At 36.8% G+C, this 16,303-nt stretch overlaps 1 protein-coding gene across 1 annotated transcript in view; it reads left to right on the top strand.

Moving 5' to 3' along the window:
• Nucleotides 1–16,174, top strand: part of LOC118746220 — a 52,884-nt gene extending 36,710 nt beyond the window's left edge. The window contains exon 2 of the mRNA XM_036480045.1: nucleotides 15,711–16,174. Coding sequence (XP_036335938.1) covers nucleotides 15,711–16,159 — 449 coding nt within the window. The 3' untranslated portion in view covers nucleotides 16,160–16,174. The remainder of the gene's footprint in view (nucleotides 1–15,710) is intronic.
• The last annotated feature ends 129 nt before the right edge of the window (nucleotides 16,175–16,303 follow it).

Genomic DNA, 16,303 nt, shown 5'->3' with positions numbered 1-16,303 from the left:
AAGATGAAATAACGCCCGCGGGCTTTATTTAATTTTTTAGGAAATGAAGCCCGCGGGCGTTATTGCCATATCGAAATGGAAATAATGCCCACCGGCAAAAGGGAATAAAGCCCGCGGCCTTAATTTCTTTTTCGAAAAGGCAATAACGTCCGCGGGCTTGATTTCTTTTTTTATGAAATAAAGCCCATGGGCGTTATTTCCGTGGGCCTTATTGCACTCCACCGCAAACTGATCTGGCGATATGACTAAACTTTGTCTGCACTTTTTCATGGTTTAGGAATCCCTTTTACTTGGGCAACTCTCCGTTCCTTCTTCTAGAAGCTGTTTTAGTATTTCTCCAGTAATTAGATCATAACCGGGAGCCTTTTTATACCCGAGGCGCACTTGTGCACAAGGGTACTATAACTTTGTTCGTATTAGAGATGGGCACGGGCCGGGCTATTGGCAGGGGCCCGGCGGGTACGGGCCGGAATATTTGCTCTCAGCACGAACTCGTGCGTGCATGGGCGTTCTGTAAAATTTCATAAAAGCACGAAAAAGCCCGTTGCTAATACTACAAATTTAAATAAGCTTTTGTTTTTATACAAAAAAAAAATAGTACATATTAAAACTCTTTTGATAAGAGAAAAGCAAAATAAGAAATATTCGGAAACCGATAGAAAAAATAAGATACTTAGTAGTTTTGTTTACATATCTGTACATAAAATACCTTCCACTTTTTCTACTTCCCAGAAAATACATATATTATAAAAATCTTTGAAGTAAAAAATTTATTCGCTTAAGTAAATATACATATGTACATAAACACAAAACTAAAAATATGTACATATGTATACATACAATAAGAGTTGGCTCTTTATTTCCGGGCTTGGACGTGTCCCGTCGTGCCGGGCCGGGCCGGGCCCCACTAAAATTCTTACCGTGCGGACTCGTGCGTGTTTTTGAAAGTTGATTTCGGACTAACCGCGCCCACTTCCTATTAAACCGTATTTCGAAAAATGCAAAAACTTCGATATTTCAGTAAATATGTATTACAAAAAATTTGTTGGAAGATTAGTAGGTGAAGTGACCCCGCCCACTTACGATGAAATACCCTGGACCAATCCTTATAAAGCTTGGTACGAGCCTTGCTAAGAAATTTGTAGAAAATCTTTGAAAACGGGCAGTAATTTAAAGAAACACGAAAACTGCAATAAATCAATAACTACTCAAGCTAATTGACTCAAAATCGATTATTACAATAACAACTTAGCAGAAAATTAGATTATTATAGGTTTTTGGATAATGGTCTTGACACCGCCCACTTATGATCACAAATGTGTATCCCTGTAACCGATTTATCCATTTTGACCAAACTCGGTGTACGTAATAACCTTGGTACGGAAAAGCAATTCGTTGAAAATTATTCACATCGGACTAAAATTACATCCGTTTCCCGTATAACGGTAAATTTCAGAAACACGAAAACTACGATATTTCAATAACTGAGGACAAGTTAATACTTACAGCAAACTCTTAACAATAAACAAGATTGTTATAGACTTTTAGGAATTGGGCATGTCATCACCCCGGGTGTATAAAGTTCCGTTTCGCCCGAACTTATATTTCTTTACTTGTTAGCTTTGAGTTTTTTGGTCGCTTCCTTAACTTCCACTTTTGAGAATTTTTTTATGGGGGGGGGAGGGTCCATTTGGTAGGATTGTTCGAGAGTCTGTCTTACTTTTTGTGCAGTATTGGGAGAGGGTTCAATTTCGTGTGGAGTAAACATGCTTTTTAGATGACGTGCAAATGTGCTTGCTTTTTCGAGATCGCTTTTAGTCCACTGGTTGTTTTTCGTTCTGATGGCGGATTGTGCCAGATTTGGCCTCTGTAATTGCTTTGTTGCTTTCCAGAGAGAATAGTCGCTGGAAGCTGTTGGCTCTAGGTCAGTGGTCGGCATACTACCACATTCAAACGATTCAATAAGTGAGACTGTGCGTTAAATGCACTGGTCAGCTGCCGCTCTTCGTATACGTGTGACACACACATGTGGTCAGAGAGCGCTCACTGAGCTATGGCCTGCCGATCACTGCTCTAGGTTACTGAGATAACGATGAAGTTGGGAGTAGCGGTCTTTTTGCAAGACTTCTTTGAGTTCTCTCGTCAGCGTAATTAATATTGTTTTGTCATCGGGATGTCTAGTCTGCTGCGACTTCTTTCTAGGCTGGCTTTTTTTGGAAAGTTTTTTGGTAAGGATTCTTGAACACTGTGGTTTGCTTAGAGCGGGTGTTGATCTCCAAGCAGCTTGTTGTGTGCAGTTATTGAAGTGATCAGCAGTTGTAATGATATCTTCACTATGTAGTTAGACTTCAGTGAGTGTTTCAAATTGATTGAAGTGTTGAAGATATTATGATTTGCAGAGATTTTGTTGCTGTGAACTGCAATATTGAGAAGTTCAGTCAACAAGATCATTGCTTAGGGTGACCATTACGGGAGAATGGTCAGAGGATGAATTGAAACAGGAATCCTATATAATTTCAATATCTGCAATACCTTGAATTACGCAAAAGTCTATTGGGTCTGTATTTTTTTTTTGTATCGATTGACCAATAGATACGTTGGTGAGCCTGAGGAGGCTGAGTACTGATTTATTATTGCCATAGCTGCATAGAGTTGTCTGCCTTAACAGTGCAGTTACACGATCAAGAACTTGGTTTCAAGTTGATCACACATACTATTTGTCAAAATTCACTTTAATTGGTAGCTGGACGCAGGCTGTGCGCAACTTGATAGTCAGTTTTACTTTCAAGATACCATCGTCAAGGCAACAACTTAAAATTCTCGCCTCGTTCCCGTACACATATTTATAATACCTGCAGTAATATCTTCCTGGCTATTTTTGACTAAATCCCAAAGTACGGGAATAGACTTAAAGCTGCCGTCTGTTTATGCTTTAACTGTGATCAGCTGTTTGACTTGACTTTCAAGTCGCCTCACGACTTGACTGCAAAAATTTATATCAAGTCGACGTTCAAGTTGTAAAAGTGCGAGTGTGTTAGCAAAAAGTGTCAGTATTTTGCAATTTGCTTTCAAGTTCTTGATACGTGTAACCAAGTTAGGAGTGATAAGGAGATGCCCATTGTGGGTGTTTTGCGTTGTAGTCTCCTCCAGCTAAAAACCTGCTTCCTAGAGTTTTGAAGAATTTGACATCATCTTCTGACTTGATCGCAAGCTTATTTGTGTTTGTTTTCTTATGCCGAATTTCCACTAGGCATTAGGGATGTCAGTGATAAAAATACATCGATGTTTTTCCTCGCACCGATGCATCGGAGGGCGTACATCGATGCATCGATGCGCATAGAGTTTTCCTCCACTGTGGAAATACAACTAAACCAACTGCAAACAATTTAACAAACTTTTATTGGAAGGTACTTACATATTATGGTGACTAAAACACGTGTTCACGTGTTGATCTTTTTTATTTAAATACTAATAACGTTTTTCGAGCTTATTTTTTTATTTTTTCTTTTATAAAAAAGTATTGTTCATGCTTTAACTAAAACCATGTAAAACAATGTTTCAAACTTTATACAAAATTAAAAAAAATCCACAAATTTTCATCAATATTTTGAACCTTTTAATATGAGTCCTGAGAACATTTTTGGGTATGCAGTTTTATAGCTCATAAAATTTTAGTATAACAAAGTGCAAGTCAGCAAAAAACAAAAATATTAAAAATGAAAGCAATTCAAACTTGCACTTTATTATAAAAAAAACTTTATGAACAATAAAACTGCATCTTGCTTTATTTGAATTTAAGACAAAACGGCATTTGGCGGTTCGATGTACTAGAGATGTCGGTTTACAAAAAACATCGATGCCTCGAGTGGAAAATTTTCGATACATCGAACGAAAGCATAGATATTTTCGATGCATCGATGTTTTTTCGACATTCCTACTAGGCATTAAATGGCACAAATGTAAAGGCCCCGGCAGATAGAAATTCTTTTCTGCGTCACTGTGATGCTTTTGACTGTCAAGACGCACATAACATTGCGAGGCGCCACAATGAAAACGTTGCCGCAAACAAAACGGCTCATTTTGATTGGCCAAAAGTCAGCTGGTTGGAATTCGTTCCATACATTGTTGTTTTGCCGCATTGACGCGCGTCAAAAGTTGAGAGTTGGGCGATTTTTATCAGTTGCGGCAATGTATGCGTTGCCAATGTGGCGTCTTCTATTCAAAATCCCAGAGTTAACTTCGATGTCAGTCAAAAGTATCCTTGTGACGCAGAAAAGAATTTATATCTGGCGGGGCCTTAAATGACAAAGTTGGGCATTAAAAAATACCTGTGCCATTACGTTAAGAAAAATTGTCATTAAATTCGCTTCCACATTGCATTTTTTAAATGTCACATATTTTTCGTCATTTCAATGCTTAGTGGAAATTCGCATTAGGCTACCTATATTTTTCTCAGTGAAAATAATTTCGTATATTCATGGAAAAATCACCACTTTTCAAATAAATAGTTTAGAAAAATTACCGACTTATGTATATCAATTTTGTCCGATATATTTTACTGAATGGATGTTTTGAAAGAACTGCGGTTTGCTAAAGTTTGTGAAGAAGTCACATACAATAATAATAATACTTTATACCATGTATTTAATATAAAGGTTTATTCATTTAAAGGATTTTGAAATTTCAAAGATATGATTAGTTTCAAAACCTCTTTAGCAATCAGTGCAATCTAGAATACAAATATGGGTACCAAATAGGGTGGCCAGATGCGCTGATTTAATCAGTACATGTGCTGATTTTTTTCTATTGTACTGATTTTTACATTTAATAAATACTTTTGTAAATTGGTGTAATTGACATTTGCTTGAGGTTTACATGTTCAAAACAATGGTTTTTGACAACTCATACGTGTGAGCAGATTGAAACCATTATTAAAAAGGTGTCAGCTTGCAATTGTTTCGTTTCCTAGGATTTCGCGAAATAACAAACTGTTTGGATTCAACCCAACCCAACTTGACGATTTGCAGGTTTTACAGGATTTACAGGAAAAGCTGGTTTCGCCATTAATAAATCTTATGAAATGTGGTGGTGAGTTAATCATATTTAAGTACACTGAGAAGATGATAATAAGAGATAATGTTTTGATTATAATTAAACATCCACTGTCAGTATGTCAAACTTAAGTCGACTACTGCTACGGTGCAATGTAAGTTCTAAAAATTTGGAAAAGGTGCAAACTACCGACTCTTGGATAAGATATATCGTCGTTTAAAGTACAAAACCGCGTATCAACAAAATGCAAAACCGCGTATCAAGATAATGCAAAACGGCGTATATGAGGTTGCATAAATTATTTTCTAGAGCGTAAAAACACTTATACTTATTTCAAAATTGTTCTCTTTTTTATAAAGCAATCGCATTTCTGGCTAGCATATTTCAGGACGAATGGATAAGGATTGAGCCAAGGGCTTGTGTGAGCAAATCTAATTTTTGGCAGCCAATGTCAGTTACGCGGTTTTGCAGAATGACGATACGCGGTTTTGTACTTTAAACGACGATATGTAGCTTTGAATGTGAATGTTGTATTTAATAAGCACAACAATATGTTTTAAATTTGTAGCTTAAAATATGCAAACAGATTCTGACTCGAGCTCGTCTTCTACTGAAACTGAATGCGCTAAAATTTTTTTTTAAATTTTCTCAATTTTTATAAATTTTCTAGAAAGATTGAAACTTTAACTCACTTATCTTTTCTTATAGAATTAACTATATTTTTATAAAAAAATTAAATTAAGTGAGGAAAGAAAAAATTTTCAAAACCTGTCAATACAATTAACTACTATTTTCGTGAGCATAGCTGTACATACATACGTAATACTTTTGATTTGTTTTAAAGTAATGAATTTTTATATTGATAATACTATATGTATTTAAAAGTCTATTCGTTATTTTTTGTTAAATTAATGGGCGGTTATTTGTTTGTTATATTGTTAATAATAAGAAATACGCTTAAAAATGAGCTGATTTTTATGGCTTTGTACTGATTTTTGATCCCAACTGTACAGATTATGTCACTATAGTACCACCCTAGTACCAAATAAAAGAAAAAAATCTTTAGAATTTAAAAATATTAAATTTTTCTCTATTTTTTTTTAGGCTATTAAAGTAGAAGGTCGAATTTCGAGGATATGGTCATGCATATATTATCCCTTAAGGCGTATTTTTTTCAAAAGCAAATACTACAAAATTTGCTAGTATACTAGAGTCCGACCGAACTCAAATTTTTTGGCCGAGGCCGAACCCGAACCGAACTTTCGGCTTTTTTCTTGAAGTTCGGCCAGAACCGAACCGAAACCGATTTTTTACAGAAAAAATTACATCTCTTGGAAAACATAGTTGTCGTGGTATTTGTAGCGACTACTCAACCCCGCTCCGACCGGCTTGTCCATCAAACGTTGTCCTCAGGCTCAGCTAACTCAGGAAGAGAGCAACTTCCACGGGGTTTGTGCATAGAGACAATCAGTAATTGTATTCAGTTCAGTACACACGATGTACAAAGCGAAATTATCTTCGAATAAAAGTTACAAGCTTTACGCTTATAAAATTCCCAAATCGGATTGCTTTGAGCCATTGCATCTGTAGAGATACTGCTTTAATTAATACTACACAGAGCAATTTTGAAAATTTAACTTACCTTGTATCGGGCATTAAAACTTCGGACAGGAATTATAATTAAAACCGTCACAAGAAATAATAAAGTTGCCATAAATATAAAACCATAAAATGAAATATCGATAGTACAGTGGGTCTCAGGGGGCTCTGGAATCAGCGCCATCTTGGAAATAGGGTGTAAATGTTTTTCGCAATTTACAGCGATACCGTTAATTTTTCGAAAAAAGCTCAAGAATAGATACTTTTTTGTTGGCCGAAAAAAATCTAATGGCGTTTTCTTTTCTGGAAAAAAAAAAAACAAGCAATATGCATGTGAAGATGCTGAGAAAAGAACACGAAAACTGGACAGCCAGTACAGAATAAATGCAACATTATTCCGAGAAAAGAAAACGCTACTTATAAATATTTTGTTTACGACTTTTTTTCCAGCGTCACTATTTTGCATGTTAATAAAAATTTAAGTGATACATTTTTTCACTTTTCGACAGTGGGTTGTTCTAAAATCGTTAGTTGAATGAAAATAATAATGGTATTAGGCGCAATTCTAGAAAATAAAGCTTAAAACATTACTACTGTATGTGTTAAGCATACCGGTCTATTGTATAGTGTTTGGTACGTGAGTAGATCACGCGGATTGTACGGGATCTGGCGCTGCACCTTTAAGGGACTATTTTTTTTGCCGCCGTTTTAATGAAAATGAAGAAGTTATAGCTGCTATTTCGAAGATCACCACATCTCCTGATCAGACTTCAACTGGGATTCGATCCAACGCCTCCAGCGGCCAAAGCCAGTAGTCTACCCACTGAGCTAAGTACGCCATGTAAACTGTTGTTGCTTTTTCCACTTTTTTCATTTGTTAAGCCAACTACATCAGAATTTTCAACTTTTTATTCGGATTTTCTAGAATTTTCGAGTATGCAGTTTTGTAGCCCATTCAATTTTAGTCGGATGAAGAGCAAGTTTCAAACGGCTAAAAAACCGCTTTTATTTTTGAGATTTTTTTTGTGATATTTTTATACTTTTTTTTACATATTATGTATGTAAGCATGAATTTCTTATGAAATAAAATGCGGGACACCGTTAGCAACACAATTTCAAAAAATTATATTTTCTTGAAAATCTGAATAAAAAGTAAAAAATGTTGATTTTTTCTTTTAATTTTTGTGAACTTTATATAAAGTGTGAAACTTTGATTTATATTATCATCGATGATGTTGATGCTGACCTTATATATCGCTTGTTAGAGTAATTTACTATTCAATTGTAAAGTTAAAATTCACATCAGTGATGACAGCCCAATTCTTAATACTCCCGGGGAGTTTGTTTTCCGGGAATTTGTTTTTCCCGAGAAAGAAATCTTCCAATAATTAAGTCCTAGGGAGTAGGAAAAATTTGGGAGGAGGAAATTCGAACTTCGAAAGAGCTGTTTGACACTTTTTAACAGCTCAACTCCGCCATTTAATATAAAAAATCCTCAGGGAATGATACGAGGAAAGGGAAAAAAGAGACAGCTCCCAGGGAGTTTCTGTTCAGAGTTGGCCTGATAATCTCAATCAAAGCTCGCCAGGTAAATCTCAAGATTATTAGCCGTCAAATTTGTTGTGCTTGTTATTCTCTCATCTTAGCTTAATATTTTATTAAAAATACCTTAACAAACTCTTTTCCTTGTTAGCGTCCATTTTTATTTACTTTTGCATTTGGCATTTCTCCTCTTCGCAAAAATAATCGATAAAACTAGGTTGGACACCGAAAAGTAATCGGTGCGATCTGAGATTATTTTATAATTACAGATTTACGGGCGACGAATTTTGTATGGGTAATCTCTTTTTCTAATTACAGATTAGGGAGTTGAGCAATAACCCCCTAATACTAGGTTTACATATAAGTAGATTATCCTCGTTTTCGAGCTTAACCACCTAATCTGTAATTAGAAAGAGATTAGCCATACAAAATTCGTCCCTTGTTAATATGTAATTATAAAATAATCTCAGATTTAATTTAACCGATAACCAACCTAGTTTTATCGATTATTTTTGCGAAGAAGAGGAGAAATGCCAAATGTAAAAGTAAACAACCCTGCAAGAACAGTGACTATCATTTGACAAATCATTTGAGTGGCAAGACTGATAGAGATTTCTGTCACTGGCTACCTACAAGCTTCTATCAAATTCTAAAGGGCAGTGTGAAAAATCTTATGTAAACATTTGTGTACATGTGTGTGTGTGATCTTCCGTCTTCCTCCAACTTATGGCCTTATTTAATGGTCTCTTTTTAACCAACGCAAAATTTGCAAATGTGTTAGTAAGATAAATGAGAATGTGTTAGTTTCCATCACACAATTCTTGTAGGGAATAATGGACGCTAGCAGGGAAAAGAGGTTTGTAAAGGTATTTTTAATAAAATACTAAGTTAAAATATATTTAAAGTGCTTAATATAGCAGAAAAAAGTGATCGCAGCGGCACGGAGAAGAAACATAACTTTTCCTTGAGATGTGAGAATAACAAGTACAACAAATTTGACGGCTAATAATCTGAGATTTGCCTGTGTAAACGGGGTGATTGAAAATCGACCTTTGATTGTGAACATGCTTTAAGTTGAAAAACCTGAATTCGGAAAAAACGTTTTAAACACTTGGATTGTAATGTTAACCTTATGGGGAAACCCAAATATGTTCGTCTATAACTTTTTAAATAGCCTAGCTGGCGAGATGGAGATTTCACATACACATGGAATAGTAGTTGCATAATCCGATAGGGGATATAACTTAATTCTTTCTTAAGTCGGCTTAGGCGGTTATTGCTTCTATGCATAGTATAAAGGAAAGTCGATATTCTTTGTACGCGCTTATCTCGAAAACTACTGAACGGATTTTGACCTTTTTTATTTAGAATTTTAATTTAATAGGGTTGCCACCTTTCTAAAAAACTATAAGATCCGCACCGTTCGTTTATTTTTTGAATAGGGTTGCCACCTGTTAATAAAATTGCAATCATAATGAGCGTAGGCATAAATCCTGCACCGTCACTGGGAAATGAAAAGACTTAGCCTCTAGATGTGCAATAATGTATTATTTTTCTGAATAGGGTTGCCACCTGTTAAAAAGGTCATGGCCTTCGCATGTACAAAAGCGTTAGTGTTTTTAGTAGGGCTTCCACCTATTGAAAAGTTCCTAACTTATCTATACATATTAGGGGTCTTCATCAAAATTGATAAACTGTTGATAAACTTGATAAAATGATAAATTTATCATTTTGATAAATGAACTGTTAAACTTTGTATGGAAATCGTATTTAGCCAAGTTTATCGCTTTATCAAACGATTTTGGTGAATTAGTGCATAAATATCAACAAAATTCAACCCAGACAGGTTGCCCGGTGGTCGCTTTTACTACGAAAACATAAAAAGCAATGAGCACAATGGACGAGGTAAGAATGAAATGTTCCTAGTCATATAAGTTAAATAATAAACAATTTTATGCAATTATTTACCAAGGTGCGTTCATGAAAGAATGCGGATAAACATAAATTTAATCAATTTATCCCTTTATATGAAGACCCTTATTGTAAAGGAAAGTAGAGATTCTTTGAATGCGCTAATATCAAAAACTACTAGTTTTGGACGAGATTTTCTCTAATATATTCTGTATAGACAGGACCTTGACCTTTGTATTTAGAAAATTTATAGGGTTGCCACCTGTAAAAAATTATAAGATCCGCGCAGTTCGTTGGATTACAAAAAATGAGGTGTGAAATGAAAGGGATTGGCCTCTAGATAAGCATAAATGTTTTATTTCTTTCGAGTAGGGTTGCCACCTGTTAAAAAATTACTATATTCAATCTTAATAAGGGAAGGTATCAGATATGCACCATAACTGTCAAACGAAAAGACTTAGCCTCTAGATGTGCAAAACCAACATCAATCGGTTCAACCTAACATCAAAAGATCAAAAAAAAAAACAATCGCCCTTTGTGTGACAACATCAAGGCGCATGCCACGAATCGGAAAAGCTCGGCCAAACTCTAGATGCATTATTTTGCAACCGAGCTACAAAAGAACACTCGGTTAAATGACGAAATACACGCAAAGCAGCCACACAAACTGGGCTATTTATCCGAGTTCAGCCAGGTCGGTTAAAAAATAGTGTTGTTAAGTGAAAAAACTGCTCTATTGTGAATTGTTAATGGGAAAGTGGAAAGGGAAGCTTTTGTTTCCTTATATACGTGACTTATATTTTAAATAAGTATAATAAGTATATATATATATATAATAGGGTTGCTTAAGTAGCTAAAAGAAAATTTTACCCGAGTTGAGCGTTCTTTTGTCGCTTACAAAAAAATGCACATACTAACGTATGTATAAGTAAGCGCCAATCTATTATTATTATTAATCTCGAGAATTACTTCACAGATTTGGACGAGATTTTGCTTAATATAATCTGTATCGGTAGGGGTATTATCTTTAGTACATAGAATTTCTATAGAGTTGCCACCTCTCTAAAAAATTATAAGATCTGCTCGTTGAAATACGAAAAGTGAGATGTGAAACGAAAAGGCTTGCCCTCTAGATGTTCAATAATTGATTATTTTTTTAATAGGGTCGCCACCTTGCTGTAAATTATATGATTTTCACCGGGAAACTGGATGCTAAGCGCAAAACTGTCAGGAAGCTTTTCAACAGGGCCAAAAGGACACATCAGTGAGACGAGTATAAGGCCTGTCTCACTGACTATAACAAGATTATTAGGCACTCGAAGAGGTATTCATGGAGGCGACATTGCGAAACAATAGAAACGTTGCCTGAAGCCTCGCGTCTGCGTAAAATTTTATCAAAGGAGTCTTCCAATGGGATAGGCCTCCTAAGGAGGCAAGATGTCACCTTTACAAACGATAACAGGGAGACCCTAAATCACCTACTTCAAGTGCATTTCCCAGGTTCCTTGGTGGAGCATGATCTGATGACCTCTGTCTCCTCGGAACACAGGTTCCGTAGAGTGAGGAGTGAAAGCAGATCTGGCTCCATCTTTGACAGGGACAAGGTACGGTGGGCGGTAAATTCTTTTGAACCATTCAAAGCAGCGTGTGGTGATGGGATCTTCTCAGCACTACTGCAAAGAAGTATTGTGGATATCATTGATCCCCTGATCTGTATATTTAGGGCTAGTTATTGCTGGGAATTCATACCGTATGCTTGGAGGAAGGTGTCCGTGTTATTTATTTCGAAATCGGGCAACAGGCCCCTTGACTTAGCTAAATCATACAGACCTATTAGTCTAACTTCCTTCACTCTCAAAACTTTAGAGAGACTCTTAGACCTCCATATTAAGGAGGGACTTAACACTTTCACTCCCTTACACCACCACTTTATGTCAAAGGGAAATCAACGGATTCGGCTCTACAGTATCTGGTTAGTAGGATCGAAAGTGCCTTCAAGGCAAAGGAGATCGCTATGTGCATCTTCTTGGACATTGAGGGGGCTTTTGATAATACTGCCTATGGATCTGTCTCAAGGGCATTGGTCCAAAGAGGCTTATACCCCACTACTGTTGGTTGGATCGACGCTATGATTCGTGAGCGTGAAATTACATCGTCCTTGGGCAATAATCAAGTGAAAATCAGAGCCGTGAGAGGCTGCCCACAGGGAGGAATCCTTTCTCCCTTGCTTTGGTCACTTGTTATGGATGACCACTTAATCAGACTACATGAGTGTGGTTGCAATTATAGTTTCAGGAAAATTCGGCAGTACTGTCTCTGACGTTACATGCGCAGCTCTTCGCGTAGTCTCAAACTGGTGTGCCAATTAGGGCCTCAGCATAAATCTTCGGAAGGCTGTTCTGGTACCGTTTACAACGTATCAACCAAACCTTGGTTCGGTCACTCTTGGAGGGACAGTACTTGAATACTCCGATGTGGGCCTGCAGAAGACTTTTTGGTAGGAAATGAGGTTTTAGCTCAAGGCTGATTGAGTGGCTCTACCATATGATCGTCCGTCCGATTGTGTCTTATGCATCCATAGCATGTGGCAGAAGACAATGCAAAAAACTGCCATATTTCGCCTTAACAAACTGCAAAGATTGGCATGTCTATCCGTCCATAAGAACGTGTTCAACTGCGGCTCTAGAGTCGCCCCTGGGATCGACTCCTCTCCATATTTTTTTCCAGAAAACAGTAGCCACGAGGGAGCTGCAACTTCGACTATCTAACAACGGCTTCTTCGAAAAGAAGCTTCATGCAGGTATTCTTGGGAAGATACCAGGGTTGGAAATATGCGGAATCTCTGATTCCATGACTAAAGAGGTCTGCTTTGGCAGAAAATTCCAAGTGATAATCCCCGATCGCGATGATTGGGCATATGGGCTCCCTGCACTTGATCTCAGATACGTACACTGGTACACAGACGGTGCTGAATGCACCGACTCTTTGTTTGATGACAGGAGATACTTCGTCTTGTCATCGTTAACCACCAGACCCATTTGCTTTGCTTCCTCATCCAAAAGAGGCGGGTGCGTATTTTGACTGCAACAAGATAGTGGGCCGAGTCGATGTTTGGGCCTCAGAGTGTACGTATTATGTGCGTCTAAAATATTGGAAGCTTGCCTTCCGACTATTTATCAAAACATGATCGATTTGGTTTCTCGTATTTCGATATGGAGACAACCACGTGGCTTGATGAATATTTTTGTGATTGAACTTTGCACTGCATATTTCCATGTTTGAAGCTGAATTTTCCAACGGTGGTTCCAAAGATCCTTTCCTTGCCCACCCTGGCATTGAAGTCGCCAAGCACGATTTTAAGATAAATTAAAATTATGTGCGCTCCAAGCGCTAAAGAAGCTATCCTTGGACTCCTTGTCCTTCTCTTCCGCCGGGTCGTGCGCGCAAATGTGTGAGATGTTGGAGAATCTGGCTTTGATGCGGATTGTGGCTAGGCGCTCGTCCACCGGGATGAACGACAGTACTCGACGACGAAGTCTCCTTCCCATCACAAATCCAACACGCAATTTGCGCTCCTTTACTTGGCAGCTGTAGTAGACTTCGCAAGGCCCCACGTGTTTCTTTCCTTGCGTCGTCCATCGTATTTCTTGGACGGCTTTTGTCCCTACGTGGACATCAACCAGCCGGGCAGAGGTATGTTCCCCATTAAGGGTCCGGACATTCCAGGTGCATACTCTTAAATCGTAGTCTTTAAACGTGCGCCATGGTCGTCATCAAAAGCGGGGGTGGCATCGAGGCTTTATGAAATTTCTTGACTGGAAGGGGGTTTTTACGGGGCGGGTAACAAAACTAGCACACAATATATCGCTGAGAAAAAGGGAACTCGCCACTCATATACTTGACACACCACATCTCTCCTAAGCTCACTTCACCTGAACTCATTGCATCCCTCACTTGAGCTCATTACATGAAATGAGATCACATTACATGACATACCAGTACATTTGACATCGCATGACATGACATCACTTGATATGACATCGCATGACATAACATCACTTGATATGACATCATATGACATTAACATCACATGTTATGACATCACATGACTTGGCATCACATCACATCTCACCTCACATCATTTAGGTGAATATGTAGATGAAGAAGAGGATAAAAGCAAAGATAGAAATAGAGTTGAAGATTAAGGTTAATTTACACACTTTACTTTTACAAGGACACAGAAGATGGTGAATATGTATACGAATAAAAGAATAAATGATAAAATAAAAATACAATGATAAAATAAAAAATAAAGAACAGGAGTAATTTTTCTTATGAACATGCATATAGTCACCTTAATTCACAAAGGCCCTAACCAACAAATTTTTTTATTTTACAGGAGAAGCAAAAAACATGAGTAATACAGGTGGGGCTTTTTGAAAAGTGGCATGTAACTTCGTTGTTTTTGGTACTAATACTACAAAATTTTTAATGAAGGATTATCAAAATCTGTGAAAAATGCAGTTTCGAAAAGTGTTGGTTAGGGCCTTTGTGAATTAAGGTAACGATATGTACCTATACCAAAATTAAACTATTATATTAATTGGCAATATAATTCAACAATAAAAGAAAAAATGCTTGCCGTTGTATGGCTCCGTGCTATATATTAATTATGGGACCACTTAGATATGTAACGTAAGTTTTAATAATGCAATCCAGTTTTTGGATACTAATTGTGGCCGAAAGAAGTTTTCCGTTCTGCCTTGATTCACCGTCTTCAATTACCAGGCACCAGAAATAACTGTTATCTCGAATTTACAAATTGAAAATTGTTGTCCGAATTCTGAAATTTAAGGAGAACGCTGTTTCATAACAATTACTAGAGGAGAAATATTTTTTTATTTTGCCGATAAGAGTTACAAACAACCTTTATTTTTTACGTTGCTTGATAAACGTTGTATGGTAAGGATATTGATGAATATGGGGATGGAACAGAAGGTAAAGATAATGAAAACAAAAGTGGAAGAGTGAAACAACTCTTATCAGTAAAATATTCCCAAAGTTCTTGCAAAAATTTTAAATCAAATCATTCGATCCGATTTGTTTCATTTTTGTCACATTACGTTTGAAAAATTTGATATATTTTATTTATTTTGAATTGCTCCATGTCTTTCCGAATTATTAGTGAAAAAAAAACTAGAAACTTGTGTATCCTGGAAACTGTTAAACTGCAAAATTCAAATCTTATTTAGTGTAAACCTCCTCTTGTCCATCTTTGTAAAACAATAAAAGTGAAAAAGCAATTTGTTGTGTGCGGCTTATTCATGTTTGCGTGCGTGTGTTGTGTTGTCTTGTTCGTGATTGTTCTCCCTAAACCACCCGGTCTGTGTATATCAGCCCGTATTTGAATCGTTTTGAAGAGATTTATTCGAGAGCATTGCGTTTTGAATAACGCAAATATTAGCACAGCTGTAAAAACTTACAAATTAACTAAACTAAAAATTTTAGAAATACTATTTATGTATACATATGTACATAAGCCAATAAAACTCATTCGCATAAAAATTAAGTGATTCCAAACATTTGTTGTGGCTCTGTTTTCTTAGAAATCTACGATAACATTTCTTGTGATGGCTTTTTCAACATGAATGCCATGCGTATTCAAACGACTTTTCCGCCAATTGGTACTTTTACTTTGGATTCGACTTTGGGTCCACCACCGGGGCAATCGCAGAATCAACAGTCGATTTCTCAACATCCACCACCGATTGGGATTTTCGATGCCAACGAAGTTCCAGAAGTTATTCAAAACCCGGCAACAATCGGTGTGTTCCAATCAAATAGCGTTCTGAACAATGTAGGTAGTGGTGGCGGTGGCAATAACTCATCGTCCATCTTCAGCTCGCAATCGAGCTCTTCTTCAGCTGCCAATGATCCAAGTCAAGCAACTCGAGAGACTGGTATTATTGAGAAACTTTTGGTATGTTATATATTATATTTAGACAAAACTGAACAATTTATGTACGTGCATATATCGGCGACGAGCAAAACGTAAGACGGCTTTTAAGATTTTATATAATATATGTAGATTAGAACATAAGTTCACCACAAATGCTCTCACTGATCGTCGCTGTCATATACACATACATATGTACATACATAAATAGACAGTATGCGCTTTACGATTTATGTTTATAAA

Source organism: Rhagoletis pomonella, unplaced genomic scaffold, assembly GCF_013731165.1.
Source record: "Rhagoletis pomonella isolate Grant_MI unplaced genomic scaffold, Rhpom_1.0 Rhpom_scaffold_00010, whole genome shotgun sequence".
In the NCBI taxonomy this organism is placed as follows: domain Eukaryota; kingdom Metazoa; phylum Arthropoda; class Insecta; order Diptera; family Tephritidae; genus Rhagoletis; species Rhagoletis pomonella.
The sequence above is the reverse complement of the archived record's forward strand: the minus strand, read 5'-3'. Positions and strand labels throughout refer to the sequence as shown.